Source organism: Phalacrocorax aristotelis, chromosome 3 (genome assembly GCF_949628215.1).
Source record: "Phalacrocorax aristotelis chromosome 3, bGulAri2.1, whole genome shotgun sequence".
Classification (NCBI taxonomy): Eukaryota; Metazoa; Chordata; class Aves; order Suliformes; family Phalacrocoracidae; genus Phalacrocorax; species Phalacrocorax aristotelis.
This window is the reverse complement of record NC_134278.1, coordinates 82,828,698-82,846,036: the sequence shown is the minus strand read 5'-3', so window position 1 is coordinate 82,846,036 and position 17,339 is coordinate 82,828,698. Positions and strand designations below refer to the sequence as shown.

The 17,339-nt window shown below is 41.2% G+C and overlaps 1 protein-coding gene across 9 annotated transcripts in view; it reads right to left on the bottom strand.

Annotated features, from left to right (window-relative positions):
- PLCB1 (phospholipase C beta 1) overlaps positions 1–17,339 on the bottom strand; it is a 407,677-nt gene that overhangs the window by 141,605 nt on the left and 248,733 nt on the right. For all 9 annotated transcript variants that reach the window (XR_012659744.1, XR_012659743.1, XR_012659745.1 and 6 more), the window contains 5 exons: positions 14,047–14,126; positions 9,925–9,978; positions 9,493–9,568; positions 3,707–3,807; positions 2,143–2,309 (listed from right to left, as the gene is read on the bottom strand). Coding sequence is in view for 6 of the 9 variants with exons in the window: in XM_075088215.1 (XP_074944316.1) it covers positions 2,143–2,309; positions 3,707–3,807; positions 9,493–9,568; positions 9,925–9,978; positions 14,047–14,126 (478 nt within the window). In the remaining 3 variants the exon portion in view is untranslated. The remainder of the gene's footprint in view (positions 1–2,142; positions 2,310–3,706; positions 3,808–9,492; positions 9,569–9,924; positions 9,979–14,046; positions 14,127–17,339) is intronic.

Genomic DNA, 17,339 nt, shown 5'->3' with positions numbered 1-17,339 from the left:
AGTGGACCATGTCTAACTGTGGTTTGAACATCCACAGGTCTACTGAAAATAACATCTCTGCTCAGTGGGCCAAGTTCCAGTGGCAGGGAAAGTGTTGCAGAAGTGTGTCACTTCAGTCTGCCATCCCTGCAGTTCAGGCTATGAACAGTCCCTTTCCAACAGCAGAAAGCCTGAGTGGCAATCCCTTTTACAAAACACCATATTAAAAGGTTAAATCATTATTTTGAATGTGCACTGTTATATTTTGGTGACATTTTACAGACACGCAGCATTTGTTTGCAATTATTCTACAAGTGTAGGATTGAGTGCACACACCTACACTTCATTTAATATACAGAGAATTGCATTCCCAACTTGGAGCAGATGTACAGAAAATATTGTGTCCCCATGTTACTCCTGATTAGCCAATTCCTGTAATTTTAACGCAGTAAGCTTGGGATTTGCACTGGAGCACAGTTAGCAGCATGTGCCAGTTGCTGCAGCTCAGCTGGCAGACAGGGTGCTATATAAGAGGCGGTGTCTGCAGCACAATGGTGGCAGCTCTGTCAGAGTTTGCTGGACTTGAGCACACAAGTTTGAAGGGAAAAAAAAAACAAACCAGCAAACCCCACACAAGGAATTAATTCTCTGTGATCTGCCTTTCCCCTCTTAAAGTCAGCATTTTCTGTAAGGACTGATTCTGTAAGAGCAATACGAATCATACCCAGGAAGAGAGGCACCTGTAGAAGAGCAAGTGCTTCCAGCAAGTATATGCACCAATGTAAATTAGAGTAAGCTGGAGGTGTCCCACAAATCCTACTTCGAGGGCGCCAGCAAACACCATCACAGCACCCTTCTTTCTGAGGTTTGTTCCATGCTTCCTCCTTACTGCTAGTGAAAATGTGATTTCATTTTGACTTTGGCGTTCTGCTAGCACACCTCCTTCTAATAAATCCTTTATTTGGTTTATATGAAGTGCCAATATTTGGGTAATAAGAATGATTTTTTAGGTACCAGACCTTCCTGTAGCTGATGTGAAATAAGGTAAGCACAGAGCAATATTCTAATATTTGCACAGATAAGACAAGAGGTCACAACATATTTTCATCTGCTCATGCTAGTATTCTGAATGAAGTCAAGACAGTTTGCAAAAGCATGACAAAGAAGCAGGATTTAACCCTCCACCAGAACCTCCGAAAACACTAAATTTGATTGGACTAGAAAAATAAGAAGACTTATGAGAAAAATTACACGTGTTTTGTCTTGAGACATTGATCATGGCATCGAGAGCCACAGGTTTCCTTCAGAAAGGCATCTAGGTCAGAAGGCTTCCAGGGAGAGGGGTAGGAGTGCCTTTGGTTCACCTCCAGACTTTTGGAAAAGATGCCTTTTTGTTTCCTCTGGATCCAAAATCTCTGGACCAAAACATCTTTTTTCATATCAGATCTATTTTTCAGGATATTCCCATGTCCCTAAAATTTCTAAGGCATAAATACATTAAAAGCTGGGGTAATCATTAGGATATGTGGATTGGAATAAAACAGGATGCAGACACAAATTCGATGCTATTTTAAGACTTGTGGTGGTAGCAAAAATATGCAGGGATTTGAGCAGGAGTTTGCTCGCTGGTTTTCGCTAAATTCCCAGTTAAGCCCTGACAACACTCAAGATTTTCAAAAGGGAATTTTCTGTGATTATAGCACGAGACACACTCAGCTACTCTCACATCTTACTTCGTGTACCACTTTATCAGAAAGCAGGGGGCTGGACTTATTACTAATATTAAACGATAGAATATAATCTTTTCAGTTTCAGTTCCACCAATTGTTTCTTTAGATTTTACATTTCAGATGTGGTAAACAGTCACTGTGATAGTAAGGTTTCTGACGAAGTTTACATACCAGAGCAACTGTTCTAAACTATCAATTACACATACTGAAAAGTAAATCCTGAAACCAGCCCCATCCTTCCTAAACTGATCCCAACCAAATACATTTAAAAATGAACCACATTATGTCTCACAGGCTTGGACAGTCCAAAAGCAGACAGTTGGAAATGCAATTTGATTCTGAACCAAATTTTTCTTTAGCACACACTGTAGGATAATTGAGTCATTGTTTCAAATCAGAAACTGAGTACAGTGAGAATATCAAAACCACTGACCTTTCTTTGCTAGATTACTGTTGGGTTCATACTTCTCAATCAGTTGTTGAACTTGTTCTTGTTTTAGTGGTGGATAAAGGATTTCATTTAATCGTGGATCACGTTGCTTAAAATTTATAAATTCCATCATCTGATCAACAGTAAGGTATGGTTTGCTCTTGGCACCACTAGAGAAGAATTAAAGCAACAGCAAAGCCATTAAAATACATTTCCTTGAAATCTTGTTCAATGTTCTGTAACTCCCCAGGGAAACTGAAACAAGATTCAAACTATCATACAACAAAAACTTTGTCCCACTGTGTCTCTGAGCTTATTTACTTTGCCAGCATGTAATGACAAACATTCTTCAACATGTCATTCAAATATCTAGGAGTAAGATTTTTAAAAGCGTTCAGCATTACTGACATCAGTGGGAAGAGTTAGGGCAATGCTAATGGTCTTCATTCCTCTGGATTCCTGCAACTACGCAATTTAGAAAAGGGAAAGATAAAACAATGTGGAATTCAATCCTGAGCTTGCCACAAACACTCCGCTGGCATTCCTGGCCCAACTATTGTACTGCGGAATAACAGCAGCCCTGACTTCACTATTCCAGTATTTACTTGGGTTTTGTGTTTTTATTATAAACCTGCTAAAAAATGATAGGTACTCTGCAAAGCAAGCGAAAAGATGCCTGTTTAGAGAGTTAGTAAAAAGAGCAGAGTTTGGGTACAGTTTGTACCCCAAATGGAGACACAGGAAGCCTCCAAGCCAGGTGGTTAGGGCTGTCTACAGCCCTCAGGGCTGGCCTACTCCTACTCACTGAGACAGCAATGGGAAGTCTACCCCTGGGTTCAATGGAAGCAAACTAGGCCAAGGCTGCATTCCTCTGAAACCTCAACCTTAGTGAAAATAAGCACAAAAGGAGTATGTGAGCACACCCGTGTTGCAAAGATACGTTTGCTGATTGCTTTGGTGGTCTTGGGATGATTTTTGGAAATTACTTTGCTTTCATATTGCTTCATGTTCTGACTCCATTTATCAGGCTCTGCTGAAACTGGGAATTACAACAACTTGCTGCAAGGGGTAGAAGCAACGTGAGTTATATAGCTTGTAACTGAATGTATGAAATCAATTGTAGCTGGCTGCTAATTTAATTTCACGGTGTGAATTCACGATGCACAAATCCTAAAAGTTACTGCATTTTTTGCAACTCCTATTTAAGCTTTTAGGTGTGATTATGCATGTTCTCATACCTATTGCATGCTGTTACTGCTTATTACTCCCCTTCCTTTACTTTCAAGGAAGCCTACATTATCCTAATCCATATAGAAAAAGCAGACGTGGCATCTCTGCTCTGCTAGGAACAAATTACTTTAGAACTTTGGCTGTTAGAACTGCAGGCAAAAGCCTGGGAGAGAAGGAACCCTTGATCTGAGGTTAAATAACAGCCCTGCTTGACACTGAAACCCATTCTTGGCAATTGCTGCATGATGCCGTAGTTTAAGTAACCTACTTTGCCATCCCTAGCCCAGAAACTCAGTGAAGGGGGAGGGGGGGGAGGAAGAAGCGCGTCTTTTCTTACAACTCAGAAAAGATGTGGTCGATCTCAGGCCGAGGGCAGAGGTTGTTTAAAAACACCCTGTACACATCTGGCGTGAAGTCATCTTGAGGGATTGAATCATTCTGCAAAACAGGGAAAGAACAGTCAAAGAACGATACAGCACTTTTATACGCTCCTTGTAAACAGATCACTCACTATGGCACTTTTTTTTATTTCCTTCCTGCAACCAACAAGAGAAGCCCAGATTTTGCAGAGTAATAAATTCCCCTGAGTAACAGAGCATCTTAAAGAGTGCATCTTTAAAAACAATCAAAATACATCCGTCATCTTAGCTTCCATAAGGCAAAGTTATCTCTTTCTCTGAGCACCTGTGAAGAAAGAAAATCTCCCCATGTAACCCCATTATCTATAGCATAAATAGGTATCTCAATCCTGATGAAGCCTCTGAGCTCCATCCCAGCAGGGTGGCTGACTGGTGGTGCTGAGCCCATGTGCACAATGGCAGTGTTACAGAGGACAACCACGTTGCTCATCTTTGCAAATCTTTCAAAGAACCGGGGAACAAACTGGGTCCACAAGTCATTATTAACACACTTGTTCTCTGACAGCAGTAGAAACATTTCCTTTTCCTTTCTGAATATAAGCATTCAAGATATCGTGATTCTGGGCAAGACTGATGCAGTGTAGCTTGTCCATATATCTTTGTCCTAAAGACTCAGTGTAGTGCATTTTGCAACCAGATTTCTTTTACAGAAATCAATAAAAATGCTCTCCTACAGAAAAGATAGCAGCATTTTTTTCCTACATTTTCTAAAATTTAGAACAATTTACATTTAATCCTACTTCTAGACGACACCTTCATCACCCCCATTATACCTGATGCCTTTTCTCTGAAAAAATAGAATTATTGTTTTTAACTGGAGGGAATTACTGGACCGGATAAGGTAAACAGTCCTTTGCATGAAGCTCAGGAGCCCTCCTCCCACTTGCATGAGCTGCCTTCAAGCTCCAGAGTTTTTGCGGAAGGCAGCAAGGACAGATTCTTCAGTGGAGCTGGGAAGAAATGAGGACCCCAAGGAACGTGCAAAGCTTTTTTCAGCACAGAACAGTAATGGTGTGCTCACTGGCTTCTGCCTTTGCATCAGTGCACAGTGAAAGGAAAATTACACAGAAGCTTGTATTTTGCAGAGAGGAAACCTTATAAAGGAACAAGAAAAAAGAAAATGCAAAAAAAATTGGAATGCAAATACTGAAAATCAAATTTTTAAGCACCATGGGCCATGTGACGCCTCTCCATGGCTCCAAAATAATGCCTAAATCTGATGAACTGGAGGAGGAAAATTGTAACTTGGACAAAAAGCCATTTGCTTTTAAACGTCGTTGAACCTGGTCGTCTCAAAAGCAAGCTGCTGATAGAGGAAATTGTTACTTTTATTTATTCTGCCTGTTTTAACACCATTGCCAAGGGAACCGGAAGTGCCGATTGAAGCCTTTGTTAGATGGAAGGAAACTTTTCAATATTTTTCCTGCTTTGGGTTCAAATAAATAAAAAAGTGAATGCCACAGGCGTCACTGTATCTCTCCTTTCATCTATGAAACCTGCAGACGCCTGAGAGTTTTATACTGTGACCATCGCTCAGTGTTTCTGCCTGCAAGTGCCAACTGAACCAGACCCAGTTCACGCTTGGACCAAGCTGGGCTACTTCCCTTCTCCAGCTGCGTACCCATCTCCAGGCTCCAACAGTCTAAGGTCACCAGCTATTAGACCCTTGCACCTTCTTTTTTTTTTTTGGCAGGCTGCAAGAGTGGCTGCAGGTTGAACTGGTTCAAAACTTAACCAGCCAGAACAACCCTGTGCACTTTAGCCTGGGATCAGCTTGCTGAGCCAGGTAACCCACCAACAGCACAACTGCTAAATCCGGTGCAAGTGTAGAAGTAGTAGTTTATAACCTGAAGTTGGAGGATGGAAATAGCTCCTTTCAGCAACAGCCATTGGTGACACAGATCTATGTGTGAAGCTGCACCTACTAGACTTCGATAAATTTGAGCTGCAGTGCCTTTGGCTGAGAGTAGGACTGCTGATACTTGTGTTTTCCTGAAGGCCAGGGTTCATAAAGCTTGTGAATTGTCTTGTTATAGCTGGCACCCTGCTCTCCTCTGTTCCCTGTACCTATAATCCCTATTCAGCAGGCTACTGCTCCTCAACCAGCACTTCTCCTGAGGGCATTTTAGATGTTGATTCCGTAATTACCACAAAATTACAATCTCCCATTGACCTAATATATTTTTTCCTTTACAGGAGATTTGAAGGTACTCAAGACTGTAAAAAATATGGTTTTTTTCCAATAACCCAAGATCCAGGCTTTTATTTGCCACTTGGTTCCAATTAAGAAAATATACCTGTTTCCCAACACATGTCTACTAACGCCTACCTACAAAGGGGATATCAACACAAGTCTTCAGGCATAAGTACAGAACCTTTTAATAATTATTTCCTACCAGTAATGTAATTGGTGTGCTACAAAACACAGAGATCTAGATGGGAGATGAAAGCCTTGCTTTCAGCAAGCATTTGCCACCCCAGGCACAAACTCAGGCAACTATATTTGGATTCCAAAGGCCTGCCTGCTGAAAGGAATCAGAATACACTGCCCCTTTCCTCAGCCTGGTCTGAGCCATTCACATTTCAGTGGAACCACCCACATACCTTATGCACTAATCTCTTTTTTGAGACCAATGAACATATCACAAACTTTCTGTACCACATGAGAGCATCCCTCATTTCCAGCTTTGCTGAATATTGGCATTCAATTTTATTCTGTGATTAAGACTCTACTAATTTCAAGCACTGTTGATTTATGATTTGTCTGGTAACCTGCCTGCTTTTATAACATCTGTATCCAGTCTGTTATATATTCAGCACCACAAAAACTAATTCAGATTATTTGCACAGATAGGACTCAATAGCTGGTTGTTTTATTTTAAGTTAACAGCCAAGCTCACTGATGCTTCATTGTGAATCTCTCCATTAAACTGGAAGAGAGAAACCAGTCTTCAGAGCCAATAAGGTGACTGAAATAAAGCTCTTCAAATTCTATTTAAGGCACCTTTGAATAAAAACAAAACAAAAATACCCAACAATAAAAAAAGGATATCCCCCCCCAAAGCAGCCAAGATTTTTTAAAAAATATAGATCATAGGGGAATCAGATGCCAAACTCAAAAACTCATTGGTGTATTTTAAAATGTCATTTAAACATTTATATAAACGTTCCTCTGCTTTCAGATCTGCTGGATGACAAATGTGGCCAAAAATCAGATCACACAGGGTTTGGACCTGCAAGACTATTACACATGCCAGGTCCGACCCAGAAATACATAAATAAATAAATCCACGCTTTGAAATTGTGCTTGACTTGAAGTCCATGGGTCATCCCACTGCAGTCATGCTCAATGGCTCAGCTAAATTAGGGCTGGAGTGCTCAGCGCTGCAGAGAATCCATCCCTTATTAAGGTCCCTAAATAGGAAAAAAAGTTCATTTTTGGCACTGCTGGGGAGCCTCTCTGGTGCTGTTCTGCAGCAGCAGGATGAAGGTAATTATCCAGGCAATGAGAACCCTTCCTCCTCTCACACTAAATACAGTGCCTGCATGTTGTCCCACAAGACCTCCTGGCAAGGACACACACAGGGAATTTGCTGAAGACTAGGGCTGGCAGATGCTGATGTTTGTACTGTCACAGACAAGTCCATGCAATGATACTATCCCCCAGCAGCATAGATCAGGCTGCCCTATGCTCAGGCCACTGCATAAGATATATGAGGGACTGTCCCAACCCTGCAGCTACGCATCAAGAAGAGAGTGATAAATGATGACTTGGCGTCCTCTTACCCATGACTACAAATTTCATTTTGTGTTTCAGGGTCATCCACAGGCTCTGAGAGGTGCAACAAAACATCATGTGACACTCAGGGCCAGTGAGCCCCGTGTCTTCCTAATGGATGAGAAGTATGTTTTTTCTATGAAACTTGGAGAGAAGACCTTTAGAAGGATCTTTCATGAGGCATGAATGGAAACCACCCAAAAAGTCTAAGCTGTTAATGTCCATGAGAGACTTTCACGACTTCTGTGAATAATTTGGTGTAGTTTTATTGAGGAAGATTCCCTGATAGTCATGTCTTGCACGCTGCTGGGAGTCCAGTGGTCTTCAAGGCTTTATGGGAACACTGTTTTTCCTGTAGTAGAATGGGGCAGAAAAGCTGGAAGTTGAAGTTAAGAATAGCTGAAGTATAGGAATTTCACTTGTTCAAATAAACAGGAACACAAAGGGAAAGAGTGGTAGCTGAAGAATTGATTTTATTCTACTCCATTCCCTCTATGAGATTCAGAGTTTCATGCTTCTTAAGCATTTTGAAAAAAATATTTTAGAAGCTAAGATGATCAACACAGTTTTCTTTGTTGCATAAAGCATATTCCTCTCTTGCCCCAACCAAAGAAAGGCTCTACTTTATACTATGAATAGATTTCAAGATGGTATCCCAGCACAAGTATGTAAAATTGACTGCACTTAAATAAATAGCAGAAAAAGGCTGCAGTTTCTTTCAAGGACTCCAGTGATGTTTAGATTTTTTATTCAGAGATATGTACTAAAGAGAAGTAAAAAATCAAGGGATTTAAAAAGCAATGCTTCAGTGGTTTTTTTTGCATAACTTATCTTGTTTGCTAACAATTAAATGAAACCGCATCTTTAAAATTATTCTTTCCATGTTGCTACCCTCACAACCTTACTTTAGATAAGGTTATTATAATCTTTTATACCTGCTTTACAGACATTCCTTGGAATTTCATGGAATTAAACTCACAAACCTAAGAAGGAAGGTCTCCTTAGTAAGGGGCATCTGAGGTTTGGCTTGTGAAGATTTTGCTCCATTGCCCTTCTGAGGCTGCAGGAATTGGCTGTATTAAGAAACCACTGGGGAAGCAAAGGTTGAGTGAACATCACAGCATGATTTTCTAAAAGAGTGAGGGATTAGGAGATGTAGGCTCTCCTCTGCTGCAGACTAATTCTGCTCTGTCTTTTGGACCTCCGAATGTAGGAATTATCTTCCAAGAAGCTTCCTCGAGGAGAAGCTCCCCCTGAGAGGAAAGACTAAGGACATCTTCAGTGTTAACTAGAATTACCTGCTCGAGGTCATGCCTCTTGAAAAAAGCCTTCCTGAGGATGAGGTACCATCCTGCAAATATTCCAGGTTGAGGACAGCTCCTGGATTAGCAGCATACAATGGCTGCACCCCCACAGCATTAACAGCTTTGATGTTATAGCATTTCAACATACACTCCATGCACCTTTTAGATAAGCTACAGTGAGTTTAAGTTTTCACTTAACTCAAGCTATAGGTTTTTTTTTTGTGAGAAGAATACAGATTACACCATTAGCTACACCTTGAGCTGTGACTGCTCTGAAATCATGCCTTAAAAATTGTGCAACAGTCACTGATTCTTAGAATATTCTCACAGGGTTTGTCCAGGAGAGATCACACAACCCCCTGCCCTTTCCTTTAATCCATTTGCACTTCTTCCAGGCACTCTTGGTCCCCACACATTTTCAAATCAAAGGTACTCAGATTTGCAGATGGGTTTCAGGAACTTCTGTGTGGGAAAGACAGACCTGCTGCTGAGGACCTATCCAGAAGCAAAGCCAGCACAGTATGATCAGCCTCAAACAAACTGTCCTCAACTCAATAGAGAGTAAACAGTGCCAAATACAAGCAACACTTTGTAAGGGCCAGGAATAAATTCAGATGCTTACCCTGGAAGATGGAAGATTACAAGCTTCTAACGCTGTCTCTACTCGTTTTCTGTCAGCGGAAAACAAGCGGTATATGCTGCAAAATTAAGACAAACCAGAGTGAATTGGCTTACAGACATGCCTTGATGGCCTACGTGGCTTAAAGACTGATTATTACTTCCCAGCCTATCTCATCTTTAGCTATTTATTTCCATTTGGCTGGCTGCTTGGTAACACAAGCAAGTTTAATGGTGCCCACAATGAGTTTACCCCACACAAGCCCCTATTACAGCAGATAGTTATATGAAAGAGCCATCACTGCTCTTTTTGTATTACCGCAGCGATACACAATTTGAATATATTTATCCTCATGATGTCTCTGACATCTCAAATATATATTCACACTAAAAAGTCAGAGGACACTATATGCGAAGGAAGGGGAACAGAACTTACTTCTTCAGAGGAATGCGCCCTTCTGGAGTCACCTGCAGCTTAAGTTTTGTGTAACTGTGGAGAGAAAAGCATCCTGGTTTATTTTTACAGCATTTTCAAGTATGTCTCCACCAACTTTTAGCTCAATGCCATTGTTCTGATCACATGGCAAGTTCCACTCAGCTCTTTTGCCCAATATGAAAACCTGTTCAGATACCATTAATCAGTAAATACGTTTTCCATCAACAGTAATGCACATGTAGTGTCAAATGCTGTCCATCTTGCAACAGGACATTGCAAATAGCATCAATGCACAAATTTATCGTCCCCCAAGCTCCTTCTCACCCAGGCTGCCTGCCAGTCTATCAGCTGACTGAACTGTGGCACACAGGCTACACAACTTGACTGGAAAGGTGGCTGTACTCCTCCTCTTCCAGGGGCTGAAACCATCCCTGGATGTTGCACACCAACATCCCTGCCACCCTAAGCCCTCCCCATCACATATCCGTGAAGGTTCCTCCATTGACCCTAAATGTTCTCGCTCCTCAGCTGGAACTACGTCAAATTGCTGGCAACCAAAATGTCTCTGCACCAGCGAGAGTATCGGTATACCTAGCAGCCCTGGGCAAGCCCAGGGCATTTCCAGCGTGAAGTAACATAAAAATTACATGCTGAAACCGTCTACGTCAGGCGATTATCCACCTTTTGAACCGAGTATTTAGAGCATCTCGGTATCTCAGGACCTGTGACTTCTCTTGCATGCTTATTAAGGCAGCAGGATGAGGATGCATCTTTGTCCAAATCTTTCAACCTACCGATTCAAAGACTACAGAAACAGGAGTCATCCAGTAGCTTCAACAAGAAGCAGTGGGGCCTACAGCTGCTATCCCATGATCCTCCCACTATGCGACAACTACTGGTTACCAGCAAAATGCCTACCAGCAGCAGCCTGCAAAGAGCATGACTTTTTGAGTGCTTCATCTCTTCCACTTGAATATAATTAAAACTGTGAGTTTTGCAGCAATAAGTGGTGCTGCATTTTTCACCAGATTGTAAGTATTTCAGAGGATTATTTATTTTTTTAAACTTTTTGACTTTACCCACTGGCCTACCAAAAGAAAAAGGAACTGCATGGTTCTAATAACCTTTCCTTTTCTTCCCAACTGAAAATTCCATTAGCAATCACTTCAAAAACAAAGTATATGCTAATATCCCTAACCAGGACAGGAACATTTACACAAATCCTGGTCTCCTCATTCACATCTTGTGTAAACTGGTATGTCTTGTACTACTGTGTCACCAAACAAAAACCTTATCTCCTCTGCCCCCACCTCCCAGCACTGAGCTGGATTAAAAAAAAAAAGTTAAAAGTCACAGCGGCTAGTAAAAAAAGGGTTTTTAAGTTTTACCTTCTATTTTTTGAAACTTTTGGGTACATTCTGGTCACATTTAATGTATTCCTCTACAGCCAAGGAAGCTAGAAATAAAAGAAAATGGGGGCGGGGGGTGGGGCAGGAGGAAGAAGAGGGAGGAAAACATTCTAAACTTCAGTTAAAGCAAACTAAAAATGTGTTTCTGAAGAACACCAGGCAGCACTTGCCACCTTTTTTCCTCCCAACTTCTTTGTTATATGTGGGACAGTATGTTTTCCCCTGCAGCCATTATCCATGCATCTAAGAAAACCAAGCATGTTATTCCTGTTAGAAAGCTTACTAGGAGATAATCCTATCCGTAGCAGCCGAATGGACTCATTTCGGTAGCGCACTGCCGACCTCAAGAATGACAAACTCTGGACGTAACGCTGACCAAGGTTTCCACAGCAGAGTCACCCTTTGCTCATTATTGCACTAGTCAGTACTTCAGTACTAATGTACTCCAGTGTCCATTTTTGCACCCCAACAGAAAAATATACTGCATGATTACAACAGAAGAATGAACACTTTATAACCAAATCACAGAATGGTTTGGGTTGGAAGGGACCTTTAGAGGCCATCCAGTCCGACCCCCTTGCAGTGAGCAGGGACATCTTCAAATAGATCAGGTTGCTCAGAGTCCTGTCCAACCTAACCTTGAATGTTTCCAGGTATGGGGCATCTACCACCTCTCTGGGCAACCTGGGCCAGTGTTTCCCCACCCTCATAGTAAAAATTTTTTTCCTTATACCCAGTCTAAATCTACCCTCCTTTAGTTCAAAACCATTACCCAAATGGCAGTTTTTATTAACCACCCCTCCTCCCAGATTAACCCTATTTTTCTCATCTGACCAAACCACAGGAGAGCCCCTCAAGCTGTTTATTATTGCACTTCCAACGCTGCAAGGGACTGAAAGCTACAGAGAAAACAGCCTTTTTAATTCTGCTCTAATGCAATTTGCTTTTCTATTCCAACAAAAGGCTTCTTATAAGACTGCAACCAAACCTTTGCCTAGTGCAGTAATTATAATAGGGAAATATTTTTAATCTTCGAGTCAAAGATTTCTTAAGTGACTCTGATTTGGCATCTGTGCAGAGGACCCTGGAAACCCAGAAGTTCCAAAGTGATTTACTGATTAGTGGGAAAAGAAGAGACAGGAATGCCATGCTTGCCTGCTACTGAATCTACGCAGCAAGTCCGGTGACTTCATCTTTAATTAATATTGCTTGAACCACCACATAAAAATGGCTCTGAATAAGACTGCTTTACTATACTGTGTGATAACATGTTCCTCCTGTGAACCTGATATGAAAACACCCATTAGGTACAGCCACAATCCTCCCCATTATAGACCTGTCAGTGAAGTCCGCTGGCTACCTGGGGATTTGAGTGGTAAGAGGCATGGAAATAATAATTTCAAATCACTTCTGTAACTAATCTACAACCTGTGGAGTTGAAGGAAGTCACCTCTGCTCTTGCTCTCCCACCTGGGTCTGCTCAGGTTAGCACACTCAACGTGTGGAGCGAAAAGGAAATGTTAAATGTTTCTATCCATTTGGGATTTGGTTTGCCTAATATACCATTGCTGTCCAAGCAATGCATCAGACACAAAGCTGTAGTTCCTGCAATATCCAACCTTCAAAGTTTCTTCACGAATTTCTTTTGACTTCAGCTGCACCACAACGAACACCATGAGAAGGGAACACACACAGACACATACACACCTCCCAGAACAGGCATCTATGAATATGTACATGGGATTAAAGTTAAGCAGTTGGGAAATGTCTCACTAAATATGGGTGCATCTAATGAAATTAGGCACGCACAGCCCTAGAAAGTCCAGAAAAAGGGTGGGTTAACTTGTTTCTTGGATGGAGGCAAGTTTTGGGAACGTAAGCCCCAGTTTGGTATTCAGCTGGACTCAGCCTCTCTCCGTGAGCAGAAATTAAAAGGTGGTTTGATGGAGACACAAAGCTGAATTTAATCAGTCAACTCGTAGGCTGGGGAGGGAATATCTTCCCTTTGGAACCCCAAAAGAGCAAGTACCCCCGTTCATTATCATCACCATCTGGTAGGCTTTGCCACGTTGTTCTCAATGCTATCACTTATGCAAAACACTGTCAACATGTGCACTTATCACCCAGCTGAGAATTGCTAATCAAGTTTAGTTCTTTTTTTTTTCAGAGGTGTGTTTTTACGTGCTAAACATCCTCATAAACAGCTACCTCATTGAAAGCAACTCAGAATCAGAGCACTAGATGAATGGATTCAGAGCTTCCCTCTGAATCACGTGAAAACCAGATCAATTAGACCGAGGAAAATGGACTTTTGCGTTCCTCATTTTTTGATCAATAACAGAAAAAAAGGAAAACAAGCCAGAAGCAAGTCGGTCCAGAATATTCTTCCATTTTAAATGCAGAATATTCTTTCATTTTAAATGCAAAGCTTCACACTACAGCTGAAGCTACTCCTTTTGAATACAAGGGGAAGATGGCATTTCATTCTGTTTTTTTACTAGGACTTAGTTTGCAAGAACCCTAACAAGATTTTTGTTTAAATGACGTTTAGATAACAGGCTTTTTAAAACCATGAGAAAGGACAGCCAGTGTTTATAGAAGTGACAACTCATCAAGGCAGAAACAATAGATGATAATGTGACTAACAAGAAAGGAGGAAAATGACGCAGAGAAAAAAGCAACACCCACAGCAATAAATACGATGGCCACTTACGCTTTTTCCAGAAATGCATCCCTTGACATGTTCTGTGCCAACAAATTTGTTGCCAAACTGAACACTTCATCTGACCATTCCTATTGAGAGAAAATTTGATTAAGTGAGGCTTTATTTAGATGTTTATCTATACAATGCAAAATATTTTTGAAAATTATATTGTTAGTAAAAAGTGCCCAATTAAAGTCTGAACTTGATTCTGCCAGTTACAGCTTCCTTCCTTGTCTGTGAGACCTGATTTTCTCATGCTGCAAAAAAATGAAGACTGTTGCAAATAGTTTTTAAAGATATCTTATTCCAGTGAATTGGAAAAAAAAAATCATGGATGTCTGATGGCAAAACATATTCGAGTTCCTGGAAGATGTGCATAAATGCTACAGAAAAAATACATTTTCTCGTGCGTTAGACACTGTTCTGGTTGACACACTAAGGATTAAAACCAGAAGCCTCTATACCACCATCCTTATAAAATGAAGCTGAAGTGGGCTTAAATCCCTTTAAAGACAGACAGATCCAACAGGGTGGGGTACGGACCATACCATACCAAGTCTCTTGCTTCAAAGTCCCCTCTTGTAAGAGCTCGCTATGAGCGCCTTCGCATCAGCCCCTCTACAGACCATGAAGTAATTCAGACAACAAATATCATGCCTTATCTTTTATGGTGGATACCAAATGAAGAACTGCAAGTACTGACTCTATCTGTGATCTTACCACCCAATGTAAGAAACGCTTAAAAATCCACACCAGCAGAAACACATGGGAATACATTTAAATTATTCTGATATATGAGCACAAAGATGCAACTCCAAAGAGAAAAGCTCCTCTTCGCTCTACCATACATCCTTACGCTGTGGTCCTATCCTTTGCTAAATTATTTTTCCCTCTTCCTACCCTGACACAGGGAAGAAACATCCTCCTACTGCTCACTGGACACCCCCCTTCTCTTCACTTTTACTCCCTTTATTTTCCTGACTTCTTTTTCTCATTTTTATGCATGTTGCTGAAGTCCTCCGAGGTCTCCATCCCTTCCCAGGCTCCCAGCAAAGCTGATCCATGATTACAAACCAAAGTTTAGACTTCACTGCTCAGCCTGTCACTCTCCTCCCTTGCAGATCTCTCCTGCCGCTCTTCACTGACAATTTCATTGAATTTTTCCTTCCTAACTTGGTGCTTATTTACAATGTTTAATTGCAATCCCTTCAATCACAACATCGGTTTTGGATTGGCTTTGTTTCACCCCTTTGAAAAAGAATGGAACAAAAATAAACAATGCATTTGTAAACAATGTGGTGGTTTTGGTTTTGTGGTTGGTTGGTTTTTTGTGTGTGGTTTGGTTTTTTTTTACTTGATGAACTTTTCTGAGTTTTCTTTGAAACTGAAACTAAAGTTGAGTTTCCTTTCGTAACAGTCCAGATCCAAAATTCCCATGACCACACACCCTCCCAGATGCCTCCACTTTGGAGGTATTCCCTCTCCTTTGCTCTTCTTTTGAGGAAAAAATACAACAATAAGGTGATTTCATTCTGACAAAAATTGACAGTGATGATAAGTTTCATTAACTTCCAATGAAATAAATGTTGCTACATCACTTTGGAGCTTATGAGCTTGTTTTACCTAAAAAGCCTCAAGTTTCCACATGACTAGGTGATCGATTTGAGAGGTTTAGCAGTCATAATTTTTTTTTTTAAAATGTGTTAAGATTTGTACCCTGAAGTTTTCAGATCTTGCTCCTGAAACTGGTCTCACACAGTTGCTCCCAAAGAGGAAGAGATAAGGCTACCTATATGCCTACCGTTATAAGGGCCTTTGATACCCTTCAGCTATCAGATCCTTAAGTCCACTCCATTTACATCATCACCCCTAAGCAGCTGAGACAACACACCTACCAGTGACTGGTATTTCTGGCACAGAAATCTTCCTCCCTCAAACACAGATTTGTTGTTGTGGAGGTAAACCACTTGTGCTGAGGTATTCCTCCCCTCCACTGCTCATGACAGCTTCCACTTTTGTCTTTACTTGTTTTTCCTTCTTAGGTCTAATTTAAAAAAAATCCCCAGGGATATGAGAAACAACAAGAGCACAAGTCAGGTTCATTAGCAACACCACTGCTTTGCTGTGGCTGTTGGAACAAAAAGCGCATTAAATGCAGCATCTTTTTTTCTTCTTGGCAAGTCATTTTTCCAGGCTCAAAATAGGCTAATCTTTTAGATGCTGCTTTGTTTAGGCACTAATAATAGCAGTTAAAACTTCTCCCTGTAACACTAATGACTGCAAAGATTAATGGCAACATAAAATATTGTTTAGAAATTGAAAATATGTTGGCTTTTAACACATCTTGATAGGCTTTGTTTTGATCTCACTGATTCTGCCAGCCTTAAAACTGGTGTTTTGTAGAAAACAGAAGTAGGCCACTTCAGGAGTATCCCACACACCAGCTCTTCCTTCTCTTTGTCCGAGTGCTTGTTGACAGGAATGTAAGGGGAACTCGGTTATTATGTGCCTGTTACAAGCATCATTTATAAGAACAGTCTTGCCATGTTCCTTTGCTAGCTTTTCCTGGCTCTTCAAGCGATCACATAGCTCTTGCCAAATACTGTATGGGCTACCTGCAGGCTGAGCCATTTCTAACGATACAGGTGTCAAGACAACACGTCACAAGCAATACTTGCTCATTGCCTCGCTCATTTTAGGGACTTCATTCCAGCCACCACAGAGCCGCAGCCAAAAACCCAAGACCAGAAAATATCCCAAAGATCGTGGTGTCTTTCCAGTTGCTGGTCTGAACCCTCAGCAGGAGGGGAAACAACAGCCCTAAGCACAGACCTGAAAAAATAAAGGAGATGCTTTGGACTGACTTTGATGAGCTTGCATCAAGCTGTGAGCTGAGATGCGTCTCGCCGCTTTAGCTACCAAATGGCTCCGTTTCCTTTGTTTTGCTGCATGGTACAGAGTAAAGCCCATACTCTAACTCCATGCATGATGCACTTTGCAGCCATCTTTACCAGCAGCAGTGATTCCAGAAGGGAACGCTCAGTGAGAGTGCTCTGCGGGGTAAAAAGCTGTCATGTGTAGAAAGAAAACAGCCTACTGCAGAAAGGTTATAACAGCCTCTGAATCACCATTGTAGCTGCAGACTCCTGTACAGATGCAATACAAAAGGAAAATATGAATCTAGGTACTTTGAAATAGGATGGTACTAGTGCCAACACACTGTTTGCTGACTGGAAGCCTCTGATACCTTTTGGTAGCAGAAGAACCCAGCCTTCCGACATTCAACTCCAAGAAAGTTGCAT